General features: G+C 43.3%; 1 protein-coding gene across 14 annotated transcripts in view; it reads left to right on the plus strand.

Moving 5' to 3' along the window:
- The window catches only part of psd3l (pleckstrin and Sec7 domain containing 3, like), a 153,464-nt gene that overhangs the window by 57,135 nt on the left and 72,575 nt on the right, over positions 1 to 23,754 (plus strand). For 8 of the 14 annotated variants that reach the window (XM_021601634.3, XM_021601636.3, XM_021601639.3 and 5 more), the window contains 5 exons: positions 4,000 to 4,194; positions 9,719 to 9,799; positions 10,033 to 10,145; positions 11,102 to 11,160; positions 17,374 to 17,463. In XM_021601634.3, coding sequence (XP_021457309.3) covers positions 4,000 to 4,194; positions 9,719 to 9,799; positions 10,033 to 10,145; positions 11,102 to 11,160; positions 17,374 to 17,463 — 538 coding nt within the window. The remainder of the gene's footprint in view (positions 1 to 3,999; positions 4,195 to 9,718; positions 9,800 to 10,032; positions 10,146 to 11,101; positions 11,161 to 17,373; positions 17,464 to 23,754) is intronic. The other 6 variants (XM_021601635.3, XM_090233689.1, XM_090233694.1 and 3 more) reach the window with 1 other exon arrangement.

The following is a 23,754-nucleotide window of genomic DNA, read 5'->3' on the forward strand; positions in this document are numbered from 1 at the left end:
TTGCCTCATTTCAGGCTTCAAACATAAAGATATAAAACTGTATTTTTTTGTGAAGAATCAACAACAAGTGGGACACAATCATGAAGTGGAACGACATTTATTGGATATTTCAAACTTTTTTAACAAATCAAAAACTGAAACATTGGGCGTGCAAAATTATTCAGCCCCCTTAAGTTAATACTTTGTAGCGCCACCTTTTGCTGCGATTACAGCTGTAAGTCGCTTGGGGTATGTCTCTATCAGTTTTGCACATCGAGAGACTGAAATTTTTTCTCATTCCTCCTTGCAAAACAGCTCGAGCTCAGTGAGGTTGGATGGAGAGCATTTGTGAACAGCAGTTTTCAGTTCTTTCCACAGATTCTCGATTGGATTCAGGTCTGGACTTTGACTTGGCCATTCTAACACCTGGATATGTTTATTTTTGAACCATTCCATTGTAGATTTTGCTTTATGTTTTGGATCATTGCCTTGTTGGAAGACAAATCTCCGTCCCAGTCTCAGGTCTTTTGCAGACTCCATCAGGTTTTCTTCCAGAATGGTCCTGTATTTGGCTCCATCCATCTTCCCATCAATTTTAACCATCTTCCCTGTCCCTGCTGAAGAAAAGCAGGCCCAAACCATGATGCTGCCACCACCATGTTTGACAGTGGGGATGGTGTGTTCAGCTGTGTTGCTTTTACGCCAAACATAACGTTTTGCATCGTTGCACAAAAAGTTCAATTTTGGTTTCATCTGACCAGAGCACCTTCTTCCGCATGTTTGGTGTGTCTCCCAGGTGGCTTGTGACAAACTTTAAACAACACTTTTTATGGATATCTTTAAGAAATGGCTTTCTTCTTGCCACTCTTCCATAATGGCCAGATTTGTGCAATATACGACTGATTGTTGTCCTATGGACAGAGTCTCCCACCTCAGCTGTAGATCTCTGCAGTTCATCCAGAGTGATCATGGGCCTCTTGGCTGCATCTCTGATCAGTCTTCTCCTTGTATGAGCTGAAAGTTTAGAGGGACGGCCAGGTCTTGGTAGATTTGCAGTGGTCTGATACTCCTTCCATTTCAATATTATCGCTTGCACAGTGCTCCTTGGGATGTTTAAAGCTTGGGAAATCTTTTTGTATCCAAATCCGGCTTTAAACTTCTTCACAACAGTATCTCGGACCTGCCTGGTGTGTTCCTTGTTCTTCATGATGCTCTCTGCGCTTTTAACGGACCTCTGAGACTATCACAGTGCAGGTGCATTTATACGGAGACTTGATTACACACAGGTGGATTGTATTTATCATCATTAGTCATTTAGGTCAACATTGATCATTCAGAGATCCTCACTGAACTTCTGGAGAGAGTTTGCTGCACTGAAAGTAAAGGGGCTGAATAATTTTGCACGCCCAATTTTTCAGTTTTTGATTTGTTAAAAAAGTTTGAAATATCCAATAAATGTCGTTCCACTTCATGATTGTGTCCCACTTGTTGTTGATTCTTCACAAAAAAATACAGTTTTATATCTTTATGTTTGAAGCCTGAAATGTGGCAAAAGGTCGCAAAGTTCAAGGGGGCCGAATACTTTCGCAAGGCACTGTACGTGTAGTCACTGTGGGGAAGACGTCATCAATGCACTTATTGATGAAGCCAGTGACTGATGTTGTGTACTCAATGCCAAAGGAAGAATCCCTGAATATATTCCAGTCTGTGCTAGCAAAAGAGTCCTGTAGTTTAGTATCTGCTTCATCTTTATGCGTGCATCCATCCAGGTGGTAGTGGGTATGATGCGTGCCATCCTTCCAGGTGGTAGTGGGTATGATGCGTGCCATCCATCCAGGTGGTAGTGGGTATGATGCGTGCCATCCATCCAGGTGGTAGTGGGTATGATACATTTACTGTTGCTTAATTAAAAAAGTCAGGCAGACACACACACACACAGCACTAGACAGTGCATTAAACCATTTTTGGTTTGTTTTTCGAGCAGTGAGTTATTGTAAAATGATGGGATTAAACACTGGTATGTTGATGTAGGGAAATGGGATGCAAATGGGAAACGCTGTCACAGTGACCTCTAGTCCTGCGTGATGTCCAGGGCCACGTTCAGTATGCAAATGTTGCAGATAGTTACACTTCTAAATATCCTGAATCGAGCTGGCATGATACCTTTATATATCATGAACCTATTTCACATGCTGTTCCAAATTGTTCCCAACTGAATGCTCCTCTGGATAAACAGGGCCATTTAGTTTGACTCGTTTTGCTCTGTCTTCCACACGTCCCTTTTTTTTGCAGTGGTTTAATTGCGAAAGTAGTACATTGTAATTTCCAAACATTAAAAACATAGGTCTCTGTAATAGAAATGTAGGCTATTGTACTGCTGTGTGCTTGTACGATCAACAGGTGGCAGTGCAGTATAAACTATTGGGCTTTCTTTTTTACCCAGTACAGTGTTGAAAAAGCCCACTAACTCTTGACTGGCTATATTGTTTTCATTTATAAGCACGAGTCATGTGGTATTGCTCCATGTTATCCACTCTTATTAAGCACATTAGTATTGCAGTTGTCCTAAGTTCCTGGTGCAGTATGGCTGATAGAAATATACCTTTCGTACCAGCTGACCTTTCAACTCCATTACTGGATATTGCGCTCCAATGACAAGGATTTTATGCCTGAGAGTGATGCAATAATTGTTACTACCAATGAACCAACTTACAGTAGGCCAACATTTGCACAGTAGTTAGGAACTCAAGTTGTTTCTCAACTCTACAGTTTTGTTCAAATTCCGTTTTTTTAATTTAGGGGTTGACCTTGTGCAACATCAAAACGCTTGCCATTCATCATGGTTCATCATGCCACCTGCCCACTGTGCCAGCCTTGCTGGAGAGAAATGGACCGAGCAGCACACACACACCCTAGATGTTACAGCTTAATTGCTACTGACACTGCCTCTCATCGGGGCCGGCCCTGTGCGAGTACTCCCTAATGGCTGGTTCTAGCTTGTCCTTGTCATTCCCTCTTTTCTCTCTCTGTGTTGTGAGTGGATCCACTGTGTTCTGCAGAACCTGCTCCTCTGATCCAGTACTGGGTTTAGATGCTGCATACTGCATATACCCCATTACATCATCTCACAGATCTAGTTTGAGGATTCCCCCCCCCCCCCCCCCCCGATGCCCACTCATGGTGATTTTGTATTTTTTTAAATGTTGGACTGTCTGGTTAGATGTAAGATGGATTCCTTTCTTAGTCTAGGTACAGGTCATCATTATAAATAAGAAATGGTTGTTAATTGACAGCCTGGCCTCGTTTGAAAGACAATCTGCTGTATTTAGCCTAGCAGTGTGTAGGAAGTACACTATTTGTACTTGGCGCCACTTCTAATGTTGAGTCAATGAGAAGGTGATCCCAGTGCTAATACTGCCACCATCACAGTCTGTCTTTATTTCACCCATCAGCATGAACTTAATGTGCAGCCATTATCTTCCCAGCAGGTAAAAGCAATTGACATGACATTGTCAGGAATGAAAGGCAAACTACAAAATAAGCACTTGACTCCCAGGCTCCACTGTCACTGTAATCTGATGTCTCCAAGGAGTTTATATGAAACGTTTTCAAATGAGTGTCAGGCAGAAGAAAAGCACAGAACTGGATTGAAAAGCACAGAACTGGATTGAAAAGCACAGAACTGGTCTAACAGGTTGAAACGGGGAGGGACAAACCTGAACTTGTCAATTTTTAGAAATGCATGTTTTAGTTTTTCTGTGAATGAATACGGCCCTAGTTTGACATGATTAATCTATAGGTTTCTGGGACCAAGCTTTTCAGTGTGTGATCCCCATTGCAAGCCTTTCAAGGTGTGCTCTACGTTCTAGATTTGTGTGTTGACTTGTAGGCGACAGGTTTGACCAGGGTTATTTGTGTTTGGGGTAATGCTTGGTTATTGTGCCCTGATTAAACATCTCTTTCACTCTCCCTCTTGCTCGCTTTATATTTCTCCTCATCTCTCCCATCCTTCTCTCCCAGCAGTGATGCAGGGCTGAAGACGGCTCTGTCGGACTGGGACTCAGACATGGGCAGCACGGAGCGGCTGAAGGACAGCACGGACACACTGCTCAATGGAAACCGAGGAGACCAAGAGGGGGCCCGGCGCCTCGCACGACGGCTCTACCACCTGGAGGGCTTTCGCCGCTCCGACGTGGCCAAGCACCTGGGAAAGAAGTGAGTGGGGTCATACCCTCTACTGTTACCTAACCCAGGTCTCCTTCATGTCCTCTACTGTTGTTACCTAACCCAGGTCTCCTCCACTCCTTCTCAGACTCTGTGGCCAAGGACCTGGGGTCGGTTGCATAAAACATCTTCAGTTAATTTCACCCTTTTCTCTTAAAGTTTCCTTAACTTTAAGTTAGATGCGCAAAACATTTTAAGATGAATTTCCCCCTTAAATTAAGTGAAAAATGTAAGGGTGCCCACAAGGCCCCTTAACTGCTTTATTCAGTATGGATATCAATGTAAACAGCATTTGTGGAGGTGAATATTGCTTTCATCTGTTCTGCTTACATAAGGAAAACCATCAACCAGCTAGCTACTTAGCTAAACAATGGCAGGTGCACAATCTATGGCTACAAAGTTAGCTGGCGTTTGTTTGTTTACCAGCATAATATCACTGCTTATCTAAAACACAGTTTTTGACAGGGAAATTACTGCTCTTTGCTGAAAATGTTGTGGTGCGGATGGTTATGACTTTCTTTCCATTTGTGATGAGTCAATGAAAGGTCAACAAGCACGATCTCCCAACCCTAGAAATCCCACACATGCAAAAATCCACTATTTTATTTGCATGCTGGCATCAAAAATAGTCCTGGCTAAACAGCCGCCAATACAGGCTTGGTCTTTGCTTAATTTACGCATTTGTGGTCTCATCACTTTCTAGTTGCGTCACCAATGCCTCCTTATTTAGCGCACTTTTTTTGACACTAGCTCTATGGGCCCTGGTCAAAAGGAGTGGACTAAACAGGGCATAGGGTGCCATTTAGAATGTAGCTTTGGGCAGGATTTCCTTTGGTTCTAGCGACTCATCCAATTTCCTAATGCTGCGGGTCTGCTTCCCTGCCAGGCCTGAACGTTGCCCTGGGGTGCAGCTGTTCTGCCTCTAGGACCCCAATCCTTTTATACACCCCCTCACTCCAGAAAAATAGCACCTCCTCCTCTCCACCTGCAATAACCGCAGCACACACACACACACCTCTCACAGGCCTGTCAGGGAAGCCGTAGTTCCAGGGAAGGAAAATCTTAACGCTAAGGGGCCTAGCCCGAACCATGAAAAACAGCCCCAGACCATTATTCCTCCTCCACCAAACTTTACATTTGGCTCTATGCATTGGGGCAGGTAGCGTTCTCCTGGCATCCGCCAAACCCAGATTCGTCCGTCGGAACGCCAGATGTTGAAGCGTGATTCATCACTCCAGAGAACGCGTTTCCCCTGCTCCAGAGTCCAATGGCGGCGAGCTTTACACCACTCCAGCCAACGCTTTGTATTGCGCATGGTGATCTTAGGCTTGTGTGCGACTGCTCGACCATGGAAACCCATTTCATGAAGCTTCCGACAAACCATGCTTGTGCTGATGTTGCTTCCAAAGGCAGTTTGGAACTCGATAGTGAGTGTTGCAACTGAGGACAGACACTTTTTATGCGCTTCAGCACGGGGCAGTCCCATTTTGTGAGCATGTGTGGCCTATCACGTAGCAGCTGAGCCGTAGTTGCTCTTAGACATTTCCACTTCAAAATAACAGCACTTACAATCGACTGGGACAGCTCTAGCAGGGCAGAAATGACGAATTGACTGATCAGTACTATAGTGGTTTATCTTGCTGTTCATGGCAATTTAAGATTAAGATCACAAGGTCCAATCGAAATTTGACTTCCACCTTGTGGGGGGCTCAGTGCCTTGCACAATGGCAGGCAATGGCATCTAGGATTTGATTCCAGCAACCCTCTGTTTGCCAGCCCATCAGACCCAGGATTCGAACTGGCAGCCCTCCGGTTACTGGCTCACCTCTCTAAGCGTTAGGCTACCGGCTGCCCCAATGTCATATAGCTGTCTCAGTTTAACCATGACATCAACTTGGAGTGCGTTGTTAAAGAAGTTGTCACAAAAATATCTGACATGTTCAGAGATTTAGCTAATGAGCAATGTGTCAACATGGAACATCCCACTAACACCTCAAAAGGATATGGTTACTAAGTACCTTCACCTGCAAAAGGTACCAAGTACTTTAACACACACTCAGAACACTCTTAGAGCCACCAGCTGTCTTGCACTAGCTACCTTCAAACAAACACCTCCTGTGCTCTTTAGTATGGTTGATTCAGGAGAAGGTGGGCCATGCATAGGCCACCAATGCCTTGAATCCTCTTGACATCTGAGCCGCTCATCCTGTCAGTTACACCCCATTCACCAGCCCCGCACTTGGACCACTCCCCTCACTTAGAAAGACGAACATGCCTAATGAGACGAGCAATTGGATCGTCACTTACCATTTGATCACATAGTGACTTCTCTTTTTCTGCAGAAACTGGCAAAGAGCAAATTCCTGTCTGCTCCATGGGTGTAAAGGGGGGAGGACCTGGTTGTTCTGCCTCAACCATTCTTCCTTTGGCATTTCTGCTGCTACTTTCCTACAGAGCTTCACCACCATCCGCCATAGGCCTCTTGTTCCAAGCTGCTGCGGACGCTGCCCTCACCCCCCCAGTACCTGTGTGGCACTCACCTGATGGACGCCCTCTACCTGGTGTGCGGAGAGAAAGGCCCAAAGAGAGACTCGGATCTTCTTCCAGAGTTCCTCTCCCTGAAATCGGTCCAGGAGAATGAGGTAGAAGAGTACCAGATGGATATGATGGTTAAGAGAGGCATCTTGGATCAGTGCTGCCACAACCCCTGCAACATTTTCCACCATGAGTAAATACTGCAACTGAAGCCCCGACGTCACACAGCGTGGCCTGCCTCACTCACTGCCCAACGCTCAGAGACAAAATCACGTGTCTCAAAGATCTGCTTTAAGAACCAGAAAAGTTCTGTGACGTAAAAAAAACTGTGACAACAATGTTGCTGGCTAGGTTGTTACTGTCACCAATAGTCAGTGGAATAGTATCCTGGGCCCTGATTTTTGTTTTTATTTTGTCATTTCAACTCCTAAGGTAATTTTAAAACAGATATGGGACCAGGCTAGTGGAAATGAGTAGCATAATAACATCAGACTGGTCTGTTGTGTAATTTGACTGCTGTGCCAGAAGGCTCGGATCGGAAAGTTTTTTTCAAAACGGCAAACTGATGAGAATTGAGGCAAATTAGATAATCACCACCAATTATCATTTCAATTACACTTAGGAAATTGGGCAGAACAAATTAGGCTTATTAGCATATTTTAGTAAGACGTTATGAAATGGTATTAGGGCTGTTTTGTTTGTCAATTGCCTTCCTCAGCGACTTTGGGTTCTTTTATGAGCTCTATACAAAACCTATTGCACCAACATACGGATGCCAAATTCTGGAGAGCTACTCCCCAGTACACCCACTACAGTCAGAGTCAAACAGCCTGCTAACACCAGCCGCAAATCTGTGCAGCATGGGTGACGAGGCCTTCGCACATGTCCCCTCAGCTCTTCAACACTCAACCTGCACACGTGTCCCCTCAGCTCTTCAACTCTCAACCTGCACACGTGTCCCCTCAGCTCTTCAACACTCAAACTGCACACGTGTCCCCTCAGCTCTTCAACTCTCAACCTTCACACGTTTCCCCTCAGCTCTTCAACACTCAACCTGCACACGTATCCCCTCAGCTCTTCAACACTCAACCTTCACACGTGTCCCCTCAGCTCTTCAACTCTCAACCTTCACACGTTTCCCCTCAGCTCTTCAAAACTCAACCTTCACACGTGTCCCCTCAGCCCTTCAACACTCAACCTTCACACGTGTCCCCTCAGCTCTTCAACACTCAACCTTCACACGTTTCCCCTCAGCTCTTCAACACTCAACCTTCACACGTGTCCCCTCAGCTCTTCAACTCTCAACCTTCACACGTGTCCCCTCAGCCCTTCAACACTCAACCTTCACACGTGTCCCCTCAGCTCTTCAACTCTCAACCTTCACACGTGTCCCCTCAGCTCTTCAACACTCAACCTTCACACGTGTCCCCTCAGCTCTGGAACACTCAACCTGCACATGTCAAGGAGGCAGCTTCAATTTCCTCATTTAAAAACAACTGAAGACTGACCTATTCCAGCTAACTTTTGTTTGATTGCTTAATCTGCTTAGTCTGTCTTTGACATCAAAATATAACCTAATACATAGTTGTTTCTTCTACTTTTTGTTGTTTTTACCTGTTTTCCTGTGTGCGGTGAGGGTGGAGAATATACTCTACAAATTATTATTAGTATTCATTGGAATAACCCCAAGATGAACTGGCTGTCAGATGCACACTGATTTTTAAGGATAGTCTCTGATCAAATACAGTGGTCTGTGTCGCCAAGGAAACCAACTCCTACATAGCTTTGTCCTTTATTCTGACTATTCCCAGATACAGCTGTAGTGGCCAGTAATATTTGGTGTGTGTGTGTGTGTGTGTGTGTGTGTGTGTGTATATACAGTATATAAGATACTATAAATACTTAACATGCGACTTGTAATTAGCCTATTAGAATGTTTTTCTGATTCCATAAAGATAATAAAAAATATACAAGCAAGCATTAGGCAATGAGTTGACGTTGACTAGCAAGAATTTGTCTAAGAATTGTCTATATCAAAGGCAGAAATTGTATTAAAATTGTACAATGAATGGATTGACATACAAGGCGTAAAGCTTAATTTACAAACCATACTTCTAGGCATATACATCCTGAACTTGGAAGACAAAGCATGAACAAAGAGATTTGATCATATAACCTTCCCCTGTGGACTGGGTACAGGAAAAGAGAGAACAAAGACATTTAATTCTGAAGGTGTCATCTTTCAACATAAAACCAAGACAGAATTCCTAAGACAAAAACCCTTTGCTTAATAGTAAATCAGAGTTCACCCGGTGCAGATGCAAGTTACCACTGAGATCATGTATCCATGGATAACAACAGTTATCTAGAGTAAACAAGTTTCAGATAGATACCATGATGGATACTATAGAATTATTCTGTCACAATATTCAGTCCACTGAATACTTCAACAGATATGCATTTTGGCTAGTCCTTGGGCATTGTCCTTTGATCCTGGACCATTTGCCATGCAACTCCAGGTGTCAGAGCACATAAATTAGGGCCAAGCCGATAAAGCCCAGCTAGAGCCCCAGCTAGAGCCCTAGGTAGAGCCTTAGGTAGAGCTAGAAGAAAGTGGAGTTGTACTTGTCCTCTACAGTACATAATTTGTTGATTGAAACTGGAACAGGGGTTTTTTTCTCTGGGTGTTCATAGAAACGCAAGTGTATTTTTCCCTTCTAAATAACAATGAATCTAACGCTGTGTAGAAGTCAAGCCCTGCTGTGTTTTAGGTATGCAAGTGATGTGCTCTGTACACGGCTCTGTACAAACCAGTAAGAGCCTGAGATCCTTGACCCTTTCAGGGTAGTGTGTGGGGAGTTTTGAATCCTCGTGGCAAGGCAACAGTTGCCTATAAACTATTTACTTATGAGTTTTGTTACTGGCAATTGTGGTCTTTGGTGTGTATCTAAACACCATCATCTTTCTTTCTTTCTTACAGCAATGACTTCAGCAAGATGGTTGCTGAAGAGTACCTTACATTTTTTGAATTTACAGGGATGACATTGGACCAATCTCTCAGGTAACCATTTATCACTATTGTAGCCATTTGACACATTTAGTTCAAGCATGAAGGCAACAAAGGCATTTCTCAAAAAATAGAGGTTTAATGCCTGCCACCCCGGTAATCCAAATAAATTACATCTTGACATGACCAGTGTTTTGTTTTTCCTCAAGAGACCCAGGGTCCTCTTCGAGCCCTGATATTGATGTATGCACTTCATTTCATCTGACTTGCTGCTTCTGTGTCCTCAGATCTTTCTTGAAAGCTTTTGCACTAATAGGCGAAACCCAGGAGAGAGAACGGGTTTTGATCCACTTTTCCAATAGGTACTATCAATGTAACCCCACCGTCATCTCCTCACAAGGTACTTGTTAACTTCTTTGTGTCTATGCTACATGACTTGACAAGTGTTTTGAGTGATTAAACAAGATTGAATGACTGGTAATATGAAAAGTGCTTACCCAACGGCTGACATACCAAAGCTTTTGTCATATATCAGTGTGTGCTGAAGGGTTACTATTTGCTGTGTTAGTTCCACTAGTTATATACTGGGTGGTGCCAGCCCTGAATGCTGATTGGCTGACAGCCATGGTATATGAGACTGTATATCATGGCTATTGGCAAAATAAATATATATATATTTTTTACCGCTCTAATTACGTTGGTAACCAGTTTATAATAGCAATAAGGCACCTTGTGGGTTTGTGTGATATACGCTTTGCGTCGTGCATAAGAACAGCCCTTAGCCGTGGTATATTGGCCATATTCCACTCCCCCTCGTTCCTCATTGCTTGATTATATCGTGTAGCTTCATTGGCTCAGTAGTCGTATTAGACTTGTCTTTCTAACAATGTCCATTTCAATGGAATCAAATGCATTGGTTTTTACCTTCAAATGCAGTCTACAGTACTCCCCCAATACCAGTGTCATGTCTTCCATAGCAACAGTCTTAGTAACAACAAGCCTCTGACCAGTATGGGTAAAAGCTAAAACGGTCCTCTCGTTGCCATGGAAGTGATGTTACACCACTATGTAGAAATGGATGTTGTGATCATCATTGGGGGGACTTGTTCCTTTCTAGAGGGCATCTTTAGAAGTCTGTGCATGATGTGACATTTCAGCAGCATGAGAAAGATAAAACTATGTTTTTGTTCCTTGCTGGTCTAACCAACAGTACGCACCACAACCTGTATCCCGTTGCTCATGAAATATAACATTAACAAAACATTTGATGTACATATGAGCACAGAACAACCATCCGTCATTGCTAAAATGGGTACTGTTAAAATTCCCCTTCACTAATTAACCTAATTTTTGCAGATGGAGCCCATTGCCTTACATGTGCTCTGATGCTGTTGAACACGGACCTTCATGGCCATGTAAGTTCTTCACTCTCTTTCTCTGCTGAGCTTTTGACCTTTTGTTCCTGCCATTCTAACCCTTTAGAACCACTACACTAATCTTATCACATAAGGCATTGTTAAAGGGGCAATCTGGCATTCAAACAACAGCAAAGCATCCACCCTGACAATTTTTGGGGGGTTAAAACAACTGAAGGATGGGAATGGAGAAATGTAACCACTCTCAAATTACTAGACAGAGCTATAGATGTAAGGACTGACCCTCCATGAGATCAAGGGGATAGTGTTAACCATGTTTTGAAGTTATACATTGTTTACAAAAAAATAAATGGACTAAAATATGCTTATTTAAGGTTCTGATGGGGTGCAACAGTTGACCTAAGCTCATAAGGCATTTCTAAGTTAGATTCTTCAATAATGATTGGCTATAGACCATACTTAAAATATATACAATGATTGGCTATGGATCATACATAAAATATATATAATGATTGGCTATAGATCATACATAAATAAATGTATAATGAATGTACCAACCCCAGATTGCCCCTTTTTGTGTCTTTTCAAGGAGACTCACTAATATATATATATAATTAAGGGATGCGTGCGAAGGATTCGTTCTTTCTGTAATAAAGCCCTTTTGTGGGATTACAAAAACGGCAATTATTCTTATTCTAAATATTAAGCTTGTGCCTCAAAGATAATTGAATAATTTTTAACTTCATGATTTTTTTTTTTTTATATTTTTTTTTATCCTCTCTGAGACCCGGCAGCTAAATTTCAGGCTTTTATTTGATTTAGTGTTTTTTAAAGCTTTGAGCAATTTATAAAGTGAAGGCTACCACTTCACCCTGGGATCCTCTCCAGTCCCTCCTGTAAAATGGCTGAATACTCCTAGACAAGGACACAGAGCAGTGATGAATGGCTATCGAAGCGGTGCCTGTCCAACACACACCTTCTGTTTGGGGACAGGGGCAGTTAGAGGATGATGGTTTGCACACCACCACAACTCAATAAATACTGGGATCAATAGTTTTCGGGGGAGATCTGTCCATTTAGTTATATAATGTGCTCCTCTTACAGAGACGAGGGGTAGGCTATGCACTCTGATTCCAATGTGCATGCAAGTGATGGAAAGTAGTGTTCATGTAACTTTGTATTGGCTCAAGGTTTTGGATATTTTCTCCGTCTGGTCAATGTTTTTTCTCCCATGTACCATCTGCTTGTGGCTCCCTACTCGGCCATACAGGCTTTGGTTAGGTAGGCATTAGTCAGTCTGATCAACACTCTGACACTGTCTGACAGACTCGGTTTGCTCTTAAGGAAGCCTTGTCTCACTTCGTCAAGCTAACTGTCAAACACATTGCAACTGGTGAGCGATTACATTTATTTGAATTAGTCTCTTCCTTTTCAGACTAGCCTTTGATTTAATTTTTTTTTAAATACTACACTGAACAAAAATATAAAGTCAACACGTGAAGTGCTGGTTGCATATTTCATGAGCTGAAATAAAAGATCACAAAAATGATCCATATGCCCAAAATGCTTATTTCTCAAATGTTGTGCACAAATTAGTTTACATGCCTGTTAGTGAGCATTTTTATCCTTTGTCAAGCTAATCCCGCCACTTGGACAGGAGTGGCATATCAAGAAGCAGATTAACACTTAGCCTACAATGGTCACGCACCCGCAGAAATGTCATTAACATAATACAGAAATCCCCATAAAAATCCGTCTGTTTAAACTAGATATGCGGTACCAGTCGAAAGTTCAGACACCTACTCATTCCAGGGGTTTCATTTATTTGTTACTATTTTCTGCATTGTAGAATAATAGAAGACATCAAAACAATGAAATGACACATGGAATCATGTATTAGTCAAGAAAGTGTAAAACAAATCTAAATATATTTGAGCTCCAGTTGGAAGGTGAACCTTCACCCCATTCTGAGGTCCTGAGTGCTCTGGAGCAGGTTTTCATCAAGGATCTCTCTGTACTTTGCACGTTCATCTTTCCCCCGATCCTGACTAGTCTCCCAGTCCCTGCCGCTGAAAAACATCCCAACAGCATGATGCTGCCACTACCATGCTTCACCTTAGGGATGGTGCCAGGTTTCCTCCAGACGTGAGCCTTGGAATTCAGGCCAAAGAGTTCAATGTTGGTTTTATCAGACCAGAGTATCTTGTTTGTCATGGTCAGTCCTTTAGGTGCCTTTTGGCAAACTCCATGCAGGCTGTCATGTGCCTTTTACTGAAGAGTGGCTTCCATCTGTCCTGATTGGTGGAGTGCTGCAGAGATGGTTGTGTTTCTGGAAGGTTCTTCCATCTCCACAGAGGAACTCTGGAGCTCAATCAGTGTCCGTCGGGTTCTTGGTCACCTCCCTGACCAAGGCCCTTCTCCCGTGATTGCTCAGTTTGGCCAGGCGGCCAGCTCTAGGAAGAGTCTTGGGGGTTCCAAACTTCTTCAATTTAAGAATGATGGAAACCACTGTGTTCTTGAGGACCTTCAATTAAGGTCACAGTTATGAAAATGTAGGACACTGAAGAGGCCTTTCTACTGACTCTGAAAATACCAAAGAAAGATGCCCAGGGTCCCTGCTCATCTGCGTGAACGTGCCTTAGGCATGCTGCAAGGAGGACTGCAGATGTGGCCAGGGCAATAAATTGCAATGTCCGTACTGTGAGACGCCTAAGACGGCATTACAGGGAGACAGGACGGACAGCTGATCGTCCTCACATTGGCAGACCATGTGTAACATCACCTGCACAGGATCGGTACATCCGAACATCACACCTGCGGGACAGGTACAGGATGGCATCAACTGCCCGAGTTACACCAGGAATGCACTATCCCTCCTTCAGTCCTCCGACTGTCCGCAATAGGCTGAGAGAGGCTGGACTGAGGGCTTGTAGGTCTGTTGTAAGGCAGGTCCTCACCGGCAACAACATCGCCTATGGGCACAAACCCACCCTCGCTGGACCAGACAGGACTGGCAAAAAGTGCTCTTCACTGAGGAGTCGTGGTTTTGTCTCACCAGGGGTGATGGTCGGATTCACGTTTATCCTCGAAGGAATGAGCGTTACACCGAGGCCTGTACTCTGGAGCGGGATCGATTTGGAGCTGGAGGGTCCGTCGTGATCTGGGGCAGTGTGTCACAACATCATCGGACTGAGTTTGTTGTCATTGCAGGCATTCTCAACACTGTGCGTTACAGGGAAGTCCTCCTCCTCCCACCAGCCATACTGCTTGTTCTGTATGTGATTTCCAGCGAGACAGGAATGTCAGTATTCTGCCATGGTCAGCGAAGAGCCCGGATCTCAATCCTATTGAGCACATCTGGGACCTGCTGGATCGGAGGGTGAGGGCTAGGGCCATTCCCCCCGGAAATGTCTGGGAACTTGCAGGTGCCTTGGTGGAAGAGTGGGTTAATATCTCACAGCAAGTGTCAAATCTGGTGCAGTCCATGAGGAGATGCACTGCAGTACTTAATGTAGCTGGTGGCCACACCAGATACTGACTGTTACTTTTGATTCCCCCCCCCCCCCCCCTTCCCCCTTGTTGTTCATGGACACATTATTCAATTTTTGTTAGTCACATGTCTGTCGAACTTGTTCAGTTTGTCTGTTGTTGAATCTTGTATAAATATTTGTATGAACATGTTAAGTTTGCTTAAAATATACGCAGTTAACAGTGAGAGGACGTTTTATTTTTTTGCTGTGTGTCGGTATGTCGTTTCCTGACCGTGTCTCTGATATAGGACAGACTCTTAAACAAACTTTCTTTTAATATGTCGTTTCATGTAGTGAATGTTATTGAATGTGTTTCTATTGGCTGATATCCGTAATGACAAAAAAAAAAAATGTATACCTTAATTAAGGGATGCGTGCGACGGATTCATTCTTTCTGTAATAAAGCCCTTTTGTGGGAAAAACAAATTCTGATTGGCTGGGCCTGGCTCCCAGTGGGTGGGTCTAGGCCCACCCATGGCTGCGCCCCTGCCCAGTCATGTGAATTCCATAGATTAGGGCCTCATGAATAAATTGAAATGGACTGAATTCCTTAAATGAACTATAACTCAGCTGAATCTCGGAAATTGTTGCATGTTTATTTTTGTTTAGTATAGTTCAATGATTACTCTGCTGCACGGGGCCCACAGCACTATGCCATTAAAACATGATTAAACTCTGCCATTAGAATAGTCCAGCCTGAAACGATTAGTGACCTCGGCATCGCTGTGTGGCCACGAGCTGCTATGCTGTGCTAACATGAAAGCATACATCTTCTTTTTGTTTCTGGAACTGTGTTTTCGAGAGCCCTGAGTGAAAACAACCTGTGAATTCATTTAATGGTCACTAAAGTATATTTACCTTCTCAGGGGGGATAAAATGACTTGTGCTCATTGGCACTATGGGCAAGTTATGGGGTGCACACAGCCACCAGAGGCTCTCTCTGACCTTGCCAATAAGTAGTCACAAGTCTTGTTCTGAAGGTTGCGGGGACTAAACATAAGAAATAGTTTGCTAGCGAGTTGAAACGGGGAGGATATTTTAACATCTTAGATGGGTCCACGGCGTCATCGCACAGTAAATGGATGCCTCTTAGTGTAGCATAGATTAAAGAGAATCTCTGAACAACAGAATTTTGATGTGAAGTATGCATCCTAAACACAATGTGTAGAATTTCATTACAAGCCCTCCTTGCACTCTAACACTCGTACACAGAGAGATTGTCAGCTCTTGCAGTTATATAGATCAAAACGTGCTCGGTGTTGCCTTCTGGAAATCGTGTGCCAGTCTGAACATTTGTCAGTGCCGTCCACCTACAAACTCTGGCCGGTGTTGGCAGGAACCGTCAAGTCATTGGAACAAACACCGTCTGCTCATTCTGTTAGAACAAGCGGTTGCAGTGAATACTAGCTTTCGTCCCCTACACTATTAACAGCAATATTAAAGTGATCTAGTCTACAACCATTTCGTACTGAGAAGGAAAAACCTTGTTCAATCTTTACTAATGATACATGTAATGTTACAAGTGTTTTAATTTTGCCAAATGTATTTTTATGTTTCTGAGAGCCAGTAGTACAGGGTTCCATTGGGAAACAGACCCCTTGCTTTCTGAGAGACAGTAGTACAGGGTTCCATTGGGAAACAGACCCCTTGCTTTCTGAGAGACAGTAGTACAGGGTTCCATTGGGAAACAGACCCCTTGCTTTCTGAGAGACAGTAGTACAGGGTTCCATTGGAAAACAGACCCCTTGCTTTCTGAGAGACAGTAGTACAGGGTTCCATTGGGAAACAGGCCCCTTGCTTTCTGAGAGACAGTAGTACAGGGTTCCATTGGGAAACAGACCCCTTACTTTCTGAGAGACAGTAGTCAGAGTTCCATTGGGAAACAGACCCCTTACTTTCTGAGACAGTAGTACAGAGTTCCATTGGGAAACAGACCCCTTACTTTCTGAGACAGTAGTACAGAGTTCCATTGGGAAACAGACCCCGTACTTTCTGAGAGACAGTAGTACAGGGTTCCATTGGGTAACAGACCCCCTTACTTGACATGAGTGTACAGTACCAGCGTGTTTTGTTTGAGTGCTTTAATGGAGTTTAGTTTTAGACTGGGATTTCATTGTGGTGCATTGTGGGAACACACTGCACAACAATGAAGTACCAGATAATGTAGGTCATTTTTGTAGTAGTTAATATTAATAATGTCCAAACTTTTTAGTTTTAGTGCACCGTAGGTACCTCCTCTAAAACCCACTGATATAGTCGGGACTTGAAATTCCCCCTAGTGTACTCTTATCCAGCCAGCGACTTACTTACTGCCTCAGAGCAAAAAGCTTAATGGTCTTTTATTATGGGAGCCAAGTGATTATATCTTCCAATTCAATAAGATGCCACTTTCCCACCTCCGTTTACCCTTGATGTTCGTATTAGAATTCTGGACTTGGTGCTTATTCTGAAATGATAAATGTATGGATGATGCCACATTTATAGTAGCTCAGTTTGATGTTGCCATGAATGTAGGACCTATCCACTTAGTTTTGTATTTAGGGTCAGGAACTATTTTGGAATGCAGGCGATGTTCCGCCTCCTGCATAAATAATGTCATGATCATGGCCCCCTTAACCTGTCAATAAGTTCAAACTGTGTAATTTTGATAGGGTTAACCAAGGCCTCGGTCTGATGCTCTTTTCACATCATCCCAGTCATAAATCTTTCCTACACCTTACAGAATATCGGGAAGAAGATGACGTGCCAGGAATTCATCAATAACCTGGAAGGGTTAAATGGAGGACAAGATTTCCCCCGAGAGCTCCTAAAGGTAGGTCCTGTTGCTTTGCCTCATTCAATAGTTTGCCAGTGATTGTATAAGGGTGATGGAGGATCATGTCTGGAGGCCCTCGAATGTAAAATGATGAGTACCTTAATGGCGTGAGTGAAACAAGACTGTGGATAGACTGGTCCAATGGCCTGTCATGTGAAAGAGGAGACTTCTATTGCACCAAGTAACACAAAACGCGATATTAGCTCCACTCTGTTCGAATGACAATCTGATCCCTTCAGCCGTCAGACAGCACTTGCCTCGGCCATTCAGCCCACGTTAACCTGATATTTGTTCACCTGATATTCTGAATGACTTACAACCGAATGACAAACGTTCTACCCTGGTATTAATTAGTGCTAGTTAGGTTCTGTCATTGGAGACCGGGTATAAAGGTCTTGGGACTTTGCCTCAAAGTGAAACATCAGACCACACAAGCATAGAAGGTTCTATTACAGTCCACTTATATTATGGCAGCTGCTGTGGTCTATGGCGAACTATGCAAACTATTTGTTGCTACTAGTTCTTCAGTTAGTACACTGCAAAAACATTAGACATATTGTTATATTCTTAATGTATTTTTTGTTTACTTGAGGGCCTTCAAGTTTTTAGGTATCATTTTCTCTAAGAAGATATTGATTATAGGCAAGGTATACTGTAGTTTAATGAACCTGCAGTATTTTCACCGTCAGCAAATATTGCAATCATCTCAGTGACCTGCCAATATTGCACCAATAGAAAGCAACACTTCCTGCTGCTTAATCTCTTCCCACGGTCATTCTGAGATGTCCGGTGTTGGCACACTCGGTGTGGCAAAAGCTTACTCCCTTGCTGGGCGAACCAGAGCACAGCCCTGCTGGCCATAAGCTCCACTGGCCAAGAAAATAGGAAATTAGCATGTTCTGCCAAGACTCCTTCTCACTGTTCATCATTTAATGAAATAATATCCCCCCCTCCTGTCTAATTAAAAAGAACACACACCTAGCTCTCACAGCAAATTTCTTGCATCGACTAGCGTTTGGCAATAACACCCGTTGGCATTGGACATGGCCAAATGGTGGGCAGGATGACGATCTCCAGGCAAAGCAAAATGCCCTTACTGTGCCTCCTCGGCATCGCCTGGCGCCAGCTTGGATAAGTCATCTTAGATTCTCTTCTCTTTCCTCTTTAGTCTTTTGGGAATTTGCTTCATGGCTCTAGTTTGGCTCTGTAGAGAATGGGACTGTACTGTTTCGTCTACAAAATTCGGACATGAATTACTGTACATTTTGTGCATCTTTTCAGATCAGATATTTTCTGCATTTCAGATGAATAAATACACAAGTATGTGGACACCCCTTCAAATTAGTTAATTCACCTATTTCACCCACAACAGTTGTTGACGGCACACAGCCATGCAATCTCTATAAACAAATATTGGCAGAATGTCCTTACTAAAGAGCTCAGTGACTTTCAACGTGGCACTGTCATAGGATACCACCTTTAAAACAAGTCAGTTTGTAAAATTTCTGGCCTGCTAGAGCTGCCCCGGTCAACTAAGTGCAGTTATTTTGAAGTGGAAACATCTAGGAGCATCAACGGCTCAGCCGTGAAGTGGTAGGTCACACCAGCTCACAGAACGGGGCCGCAGAATACTGAAGTGCATAGTGTGTAACAATTGTCTGTCCTTGGTTGCAACACTCACTACCAAGTTTCAAACTGCCTCTGGAAGCAACGTCAGTGCAAGAACTGTTTGTCACGAGCTTCATGAAATTGGCTTCCATGGTCCAGCAGCTGCACACAAGCCTAAGATCACAATGCACAACGCCAAGCGTCGGCTGGAGCCGCCATTGTACTCTAGAGCAGCGGAAATGCGTTCTCTGGAGTGATGAACCGCACTTCATCATCTGGCTGTCCGACTGACGAATCTGGGTTTGGCGGATACCAGGAGAACACTAAATGCCCATGTTTGAGTGAGATGTTCAACGAGCAGGTGTTTACATACTTTTGGTCATGTAGTGTATGTATAGTAACAATACAAATGCGAAGTATAGTCCATGACACTGGACATTTTGGTTGTGGAGAAAAGAAAGATTTGTACTTGATTTTTTTATTATTATTATTTTTTACTGATTCGTGGATGCCTCCTTTATGAATAATTGGTTGTTCAAGGTGCAGTTATACGATCTTCAGACAACCTCTGCTATATCCTGGAGAGAAATTGGCATAATTGCTCTGAGAATATTGATTGATGGCTTTGTCCTTTTAGGTGCTTCATGCTTGGGAACCACGGGACACCCCCCCCTCCATACATATTGGTATCAAATGTATTTATATAGCCTTTCGTACATCAGCTGATATCTCAAAGTGCTGTACAGAAACCCAGCCTAAAACCCCAAACAGCAAGCAATGCAGGTGTTGAAGCACGTTGGCTAGGAAAAATTCCCTAGAAAGGCCGAAACCTAGAGGCACCAGGCTATGAGGGGTGGCCAGTCCTCTTCTGGCTGTGCCTGCGTGGAGATTATTACAGAACATGGCCAAGATGTTCAAATGTTCATATATTACCAGCATGGTCAAATAATAGGTCTGGGACAGGTAGCACGTCCAGTGAACAGGTCAGGATTCCATAGCCGCAGGCAGAACAGTTGAAACTGGAGCAGCAGCACGGCCAGGTGGACTGGGGACAGCAAGGAGTCATCAGGCCAGGTAGTCTTGCGGCATGGTCCTAGGGCTCAGGTCCTCCGAGAGAGACAAAGAAAGAGAGAATTAGAGGGAGCATACTTAAATTCACACAGGACACCGGATAAGACAGGAGAAGTACTCCAGATATAACAAACTGACCCTAGCCCCCCGACACATAAACTACTGTAGCAAAAATACTGGAGGCTGAGACAGGAGGGGTCAGGAGACACTGTGGTCCCATCCGATGATACCCCTGGACAGGGCCAAACAGGAAGGATATAACCCCACCCACTTTGCCAAAGCACAGCCCCCACACCACTAGAGGGATATCTTCAACCACCAACTTACCATCCTGAGACAAGGCCGAGTATAGCCCACAAAGATCTCCGCCACGGCACAACCCAAGGGGGGGGGGTGCCAACCCAGACAGGAAGATCACATCAGTGACTCAACCCACAAACGCACCTGCATGGAGTGCCAATTATCAGATAACATAAAACAAAAGCAGTGCCTCACTGTGACGCAAGACATTAAATAAAGACTAGAAGTACTTGATCTAGCAGATATCTTTCATACGTCATATGTGGAAACCCGGCAGAGCAGTAATCTGTTTTCTTAACTTTGTCCTATTGCTCTGGAATGTCTCGGACGAGATAAAATATTAACATTTGATCTATTTTGCAACCACACATTTTTTCACCCCCTATTAATACTCCAACCCTAATTTATCAATATTGGTGTCCATAGTAAAACATTTTAAAATGTCATTTTTTTAATGTATTTATGGAACATTTTAACAGGCCAAATAACGGTTATAAAACTCAAAAACCACCCTGTAGCCTATTCACAACCATTAGTCAAAACAATTTCACCTCATTTAAAAAAAAAGAACGCTACTGCATTTGCCGAGACATCACTGGGGAAACCACTCGCTAAACTGGTGGCATATGAATGAATGCGACTGAGTGTACTGGCACTGCAAACATTTATTCACATGTTGAGCATTTTATGTTGTTGCTATTCTGTGAAAGTATTTTGCAAAAAAATTCTGTATGACAAAAGGCCATTTTGGAACATTTACAGATGTACATGTCCTACGATGATGGATGGCCTTTACACTCATCACTGAAATGTTCGGATTATGTCAGCTGTCATATCATCATAACACAGTCCTTTTGTAATGTCAAATATGAGATGTAGGGATTATAGATCAGGGGATGTTCATTCAACAAACAAATGTATTACAAATAAAACAAATCACATTTACATAAGTATTCAGACCCTTTACTCATTACTTTGTTGAAGCACCTTTGGCAGCGATTACAGCCTTGAATCGTCTTGGGTATGACGCTACATGCTTGCCACGCCTGTATTTGGGGAGTGTCTCCCGCTCCTCTATGCAGATCCTCTCAAGCTCTGTCAGGTTGGATGGTTAGAGTTGCTGCACAGCTATTCTCAGGTCTCTCCGGATATGTTAAATCGGGTTCAAGTCTGGGCTCTGGCTGGGTAACTCAAGGACATTCAGAACTCCTGCGTTGTCTTGGCTGTGTGCTTAGGATCGGTGTCCTGTTGGACGGTGAACCTCAATCCCAGCCTGAGGTCCTGAGCGCTCTGGAGAAGGTTTTCATCAAGGATCTGTCTGTACTTTTCTCCACTCATCTTTCCTTCCATCCTGACACCATGCTTCACCGTAGGGATGGTACCAGGTTTCCAGATGTGACGCTTGGCATTCAGGCCAAAGAGTTCAATCTTGGTTTCATCAGACCAGAGAATCTTGTTTCTCATGGTCTGATAGTTCATTAGGTGCCTTTTTGCAAACTGCAAGCGGGTTGTCATGTGCCTTTTTACTGAGCAGTGGCTTCTGTCTGGCCACTCTACTGTAAAGGCCTGATTTGGTAGAGTGCTGCAGAGATGGGAAAACCTTCCAGAAGGACAACCATCCCCACAGAGGAACTCTGAGCTCTGTCAGAGTGACCATCTGTTTCTTGATCACCTCCCTGACCAAGGCCCTTCTCCCCCCAATTGTTCAGTTTGGCCTGGTGGCCACCTCTGGGAAGAGTTTTGGTGGTTCCAAACTTCCATTTAAGAATGAAGGTGGCCACTGTTCTTGGGGGCCGTCAATGCTGCCGACATTCTTTGGTACCCTTCGCCAGATCTGTGGCTCGACACAATCCTGTCTCTGAGCTCTACGGACAATTCCTTCAAACTCATGGCTTGGTTCTTGCTTTGTCGTGCACTGTCAACTATGGGACCTTATATAGACAGGTGTGTGCCTTTCCAAATCATGTCCAATCAATTAAATTTACCACAGGTGGACTCCAAGTTGTAGAAACACCTCAAATATGATCAGTGGAACCCGGATGCACCTGAGCTCAATTTCGAGTCGAATAGCAACGGGTCTGAGTACTTATGTTAAGGTATTTCTGTAAAAGAAAATATATAAATTAGCAAAAATTTCAAACCGGTTTTCACATTGTTGTTATGGGGTATTGTGTAGATTGAGGGGGAAATGATATTTAATCAATTTCAGAAGGCTGTTATGTAACATTTTTAGAAAGTCCAGGGGTCTGAATACTTTCCGAATGAATAGGCAAGTCCATCTTAGCCCATTGCCTAATGGCAGAATTATCGATTTCATAAAAAATATTCATCCTTTTCTATGGCCTCTGCTATGGTAATATTCTGCAGTTGCTTGACTGGTTCCCAAAGTGACATCAGTCCATTGTTTCAGAATACCAAACAATCCAAAAAGTTCAAAAGTACTTTTGTAACTATTTAGTTTAATTTTTTATTTTTTTTTTGTCAAATGTTTACTGACAAACAGTACAATGGAGCCTGGTGATGGGTTTCCTTATCCATGATACCTTGTTTCATATACACCCTTTAAATATGAGTACTGAATTAATCGGTGTGACAAACCAATATTTACACTGTGAAACAAAAGAAATATAAGCAGCATTATCTTGACATTTTGCACTTATCCTTCAAATCCAGAGGCTAGTTTGGTTTGAATAGACCCGTGAGATGATATGAAGTGGAGGTCCCTGAGTTTTCTGTTTGTGATCAGAAAAAAACACCACAAAATAATCAAAAGTGGTATGCAGTGCACTAATGGAAGTTTAGATGTTTTAAATCACAGTTATGTTATTTTACAATTGTAGTTTTGTCAAAATAGGAATCCTACAGTATAGTTAGTCGTTTTGACTAACTACATTTTAACAATGTGGGAAGGATCTAGCTCAGCCATTATAAATGTGATTGGTTTAATATTATTTTCCACACTAGCCATTTTTAGTTTTTGTTCCAATCTTCAGGTAGTTCACTTGCTGTAATTACAACCTTTGGAAAAGGGTTGAGGTTACATGGAAGGATAAATTACTATTCATCCTGGACATTTCTTGGCCTATAAACTAAGCCTACTGGGAAAGGGGGATACCTAGTCAGTTGTCCAGCTGAAATGTGTCTTCCACATTTAACACAACTCCTCTGAATCAGAGAGGTGCGTTCTGCCTTAATAGACATCCCCGTCTTCGACGCCTGGGGAACAATGGGATAACTGCCTTGCTCAGGGGCAAAACGACATTTGTACCTTGTCAGCTCGAGGATTCGATCCAGCAACCTTCCGGTTAC

Source organism: Oncorhynchus mykiss, chromosome 5 (assembly GCF_057628025.1).
Source record: "Oncorhynchus mykiss isolate SJ-2025 chromosome 5, ASM5762802v1, whole genome shotgun sequence".
Lineage (NCBI taxonomy): Eukaryota > Metazoa > Chordata > Actinopteri > Salmoniformes > Salmonidae > Oncorhynchus > Oncorhynchus mykiss.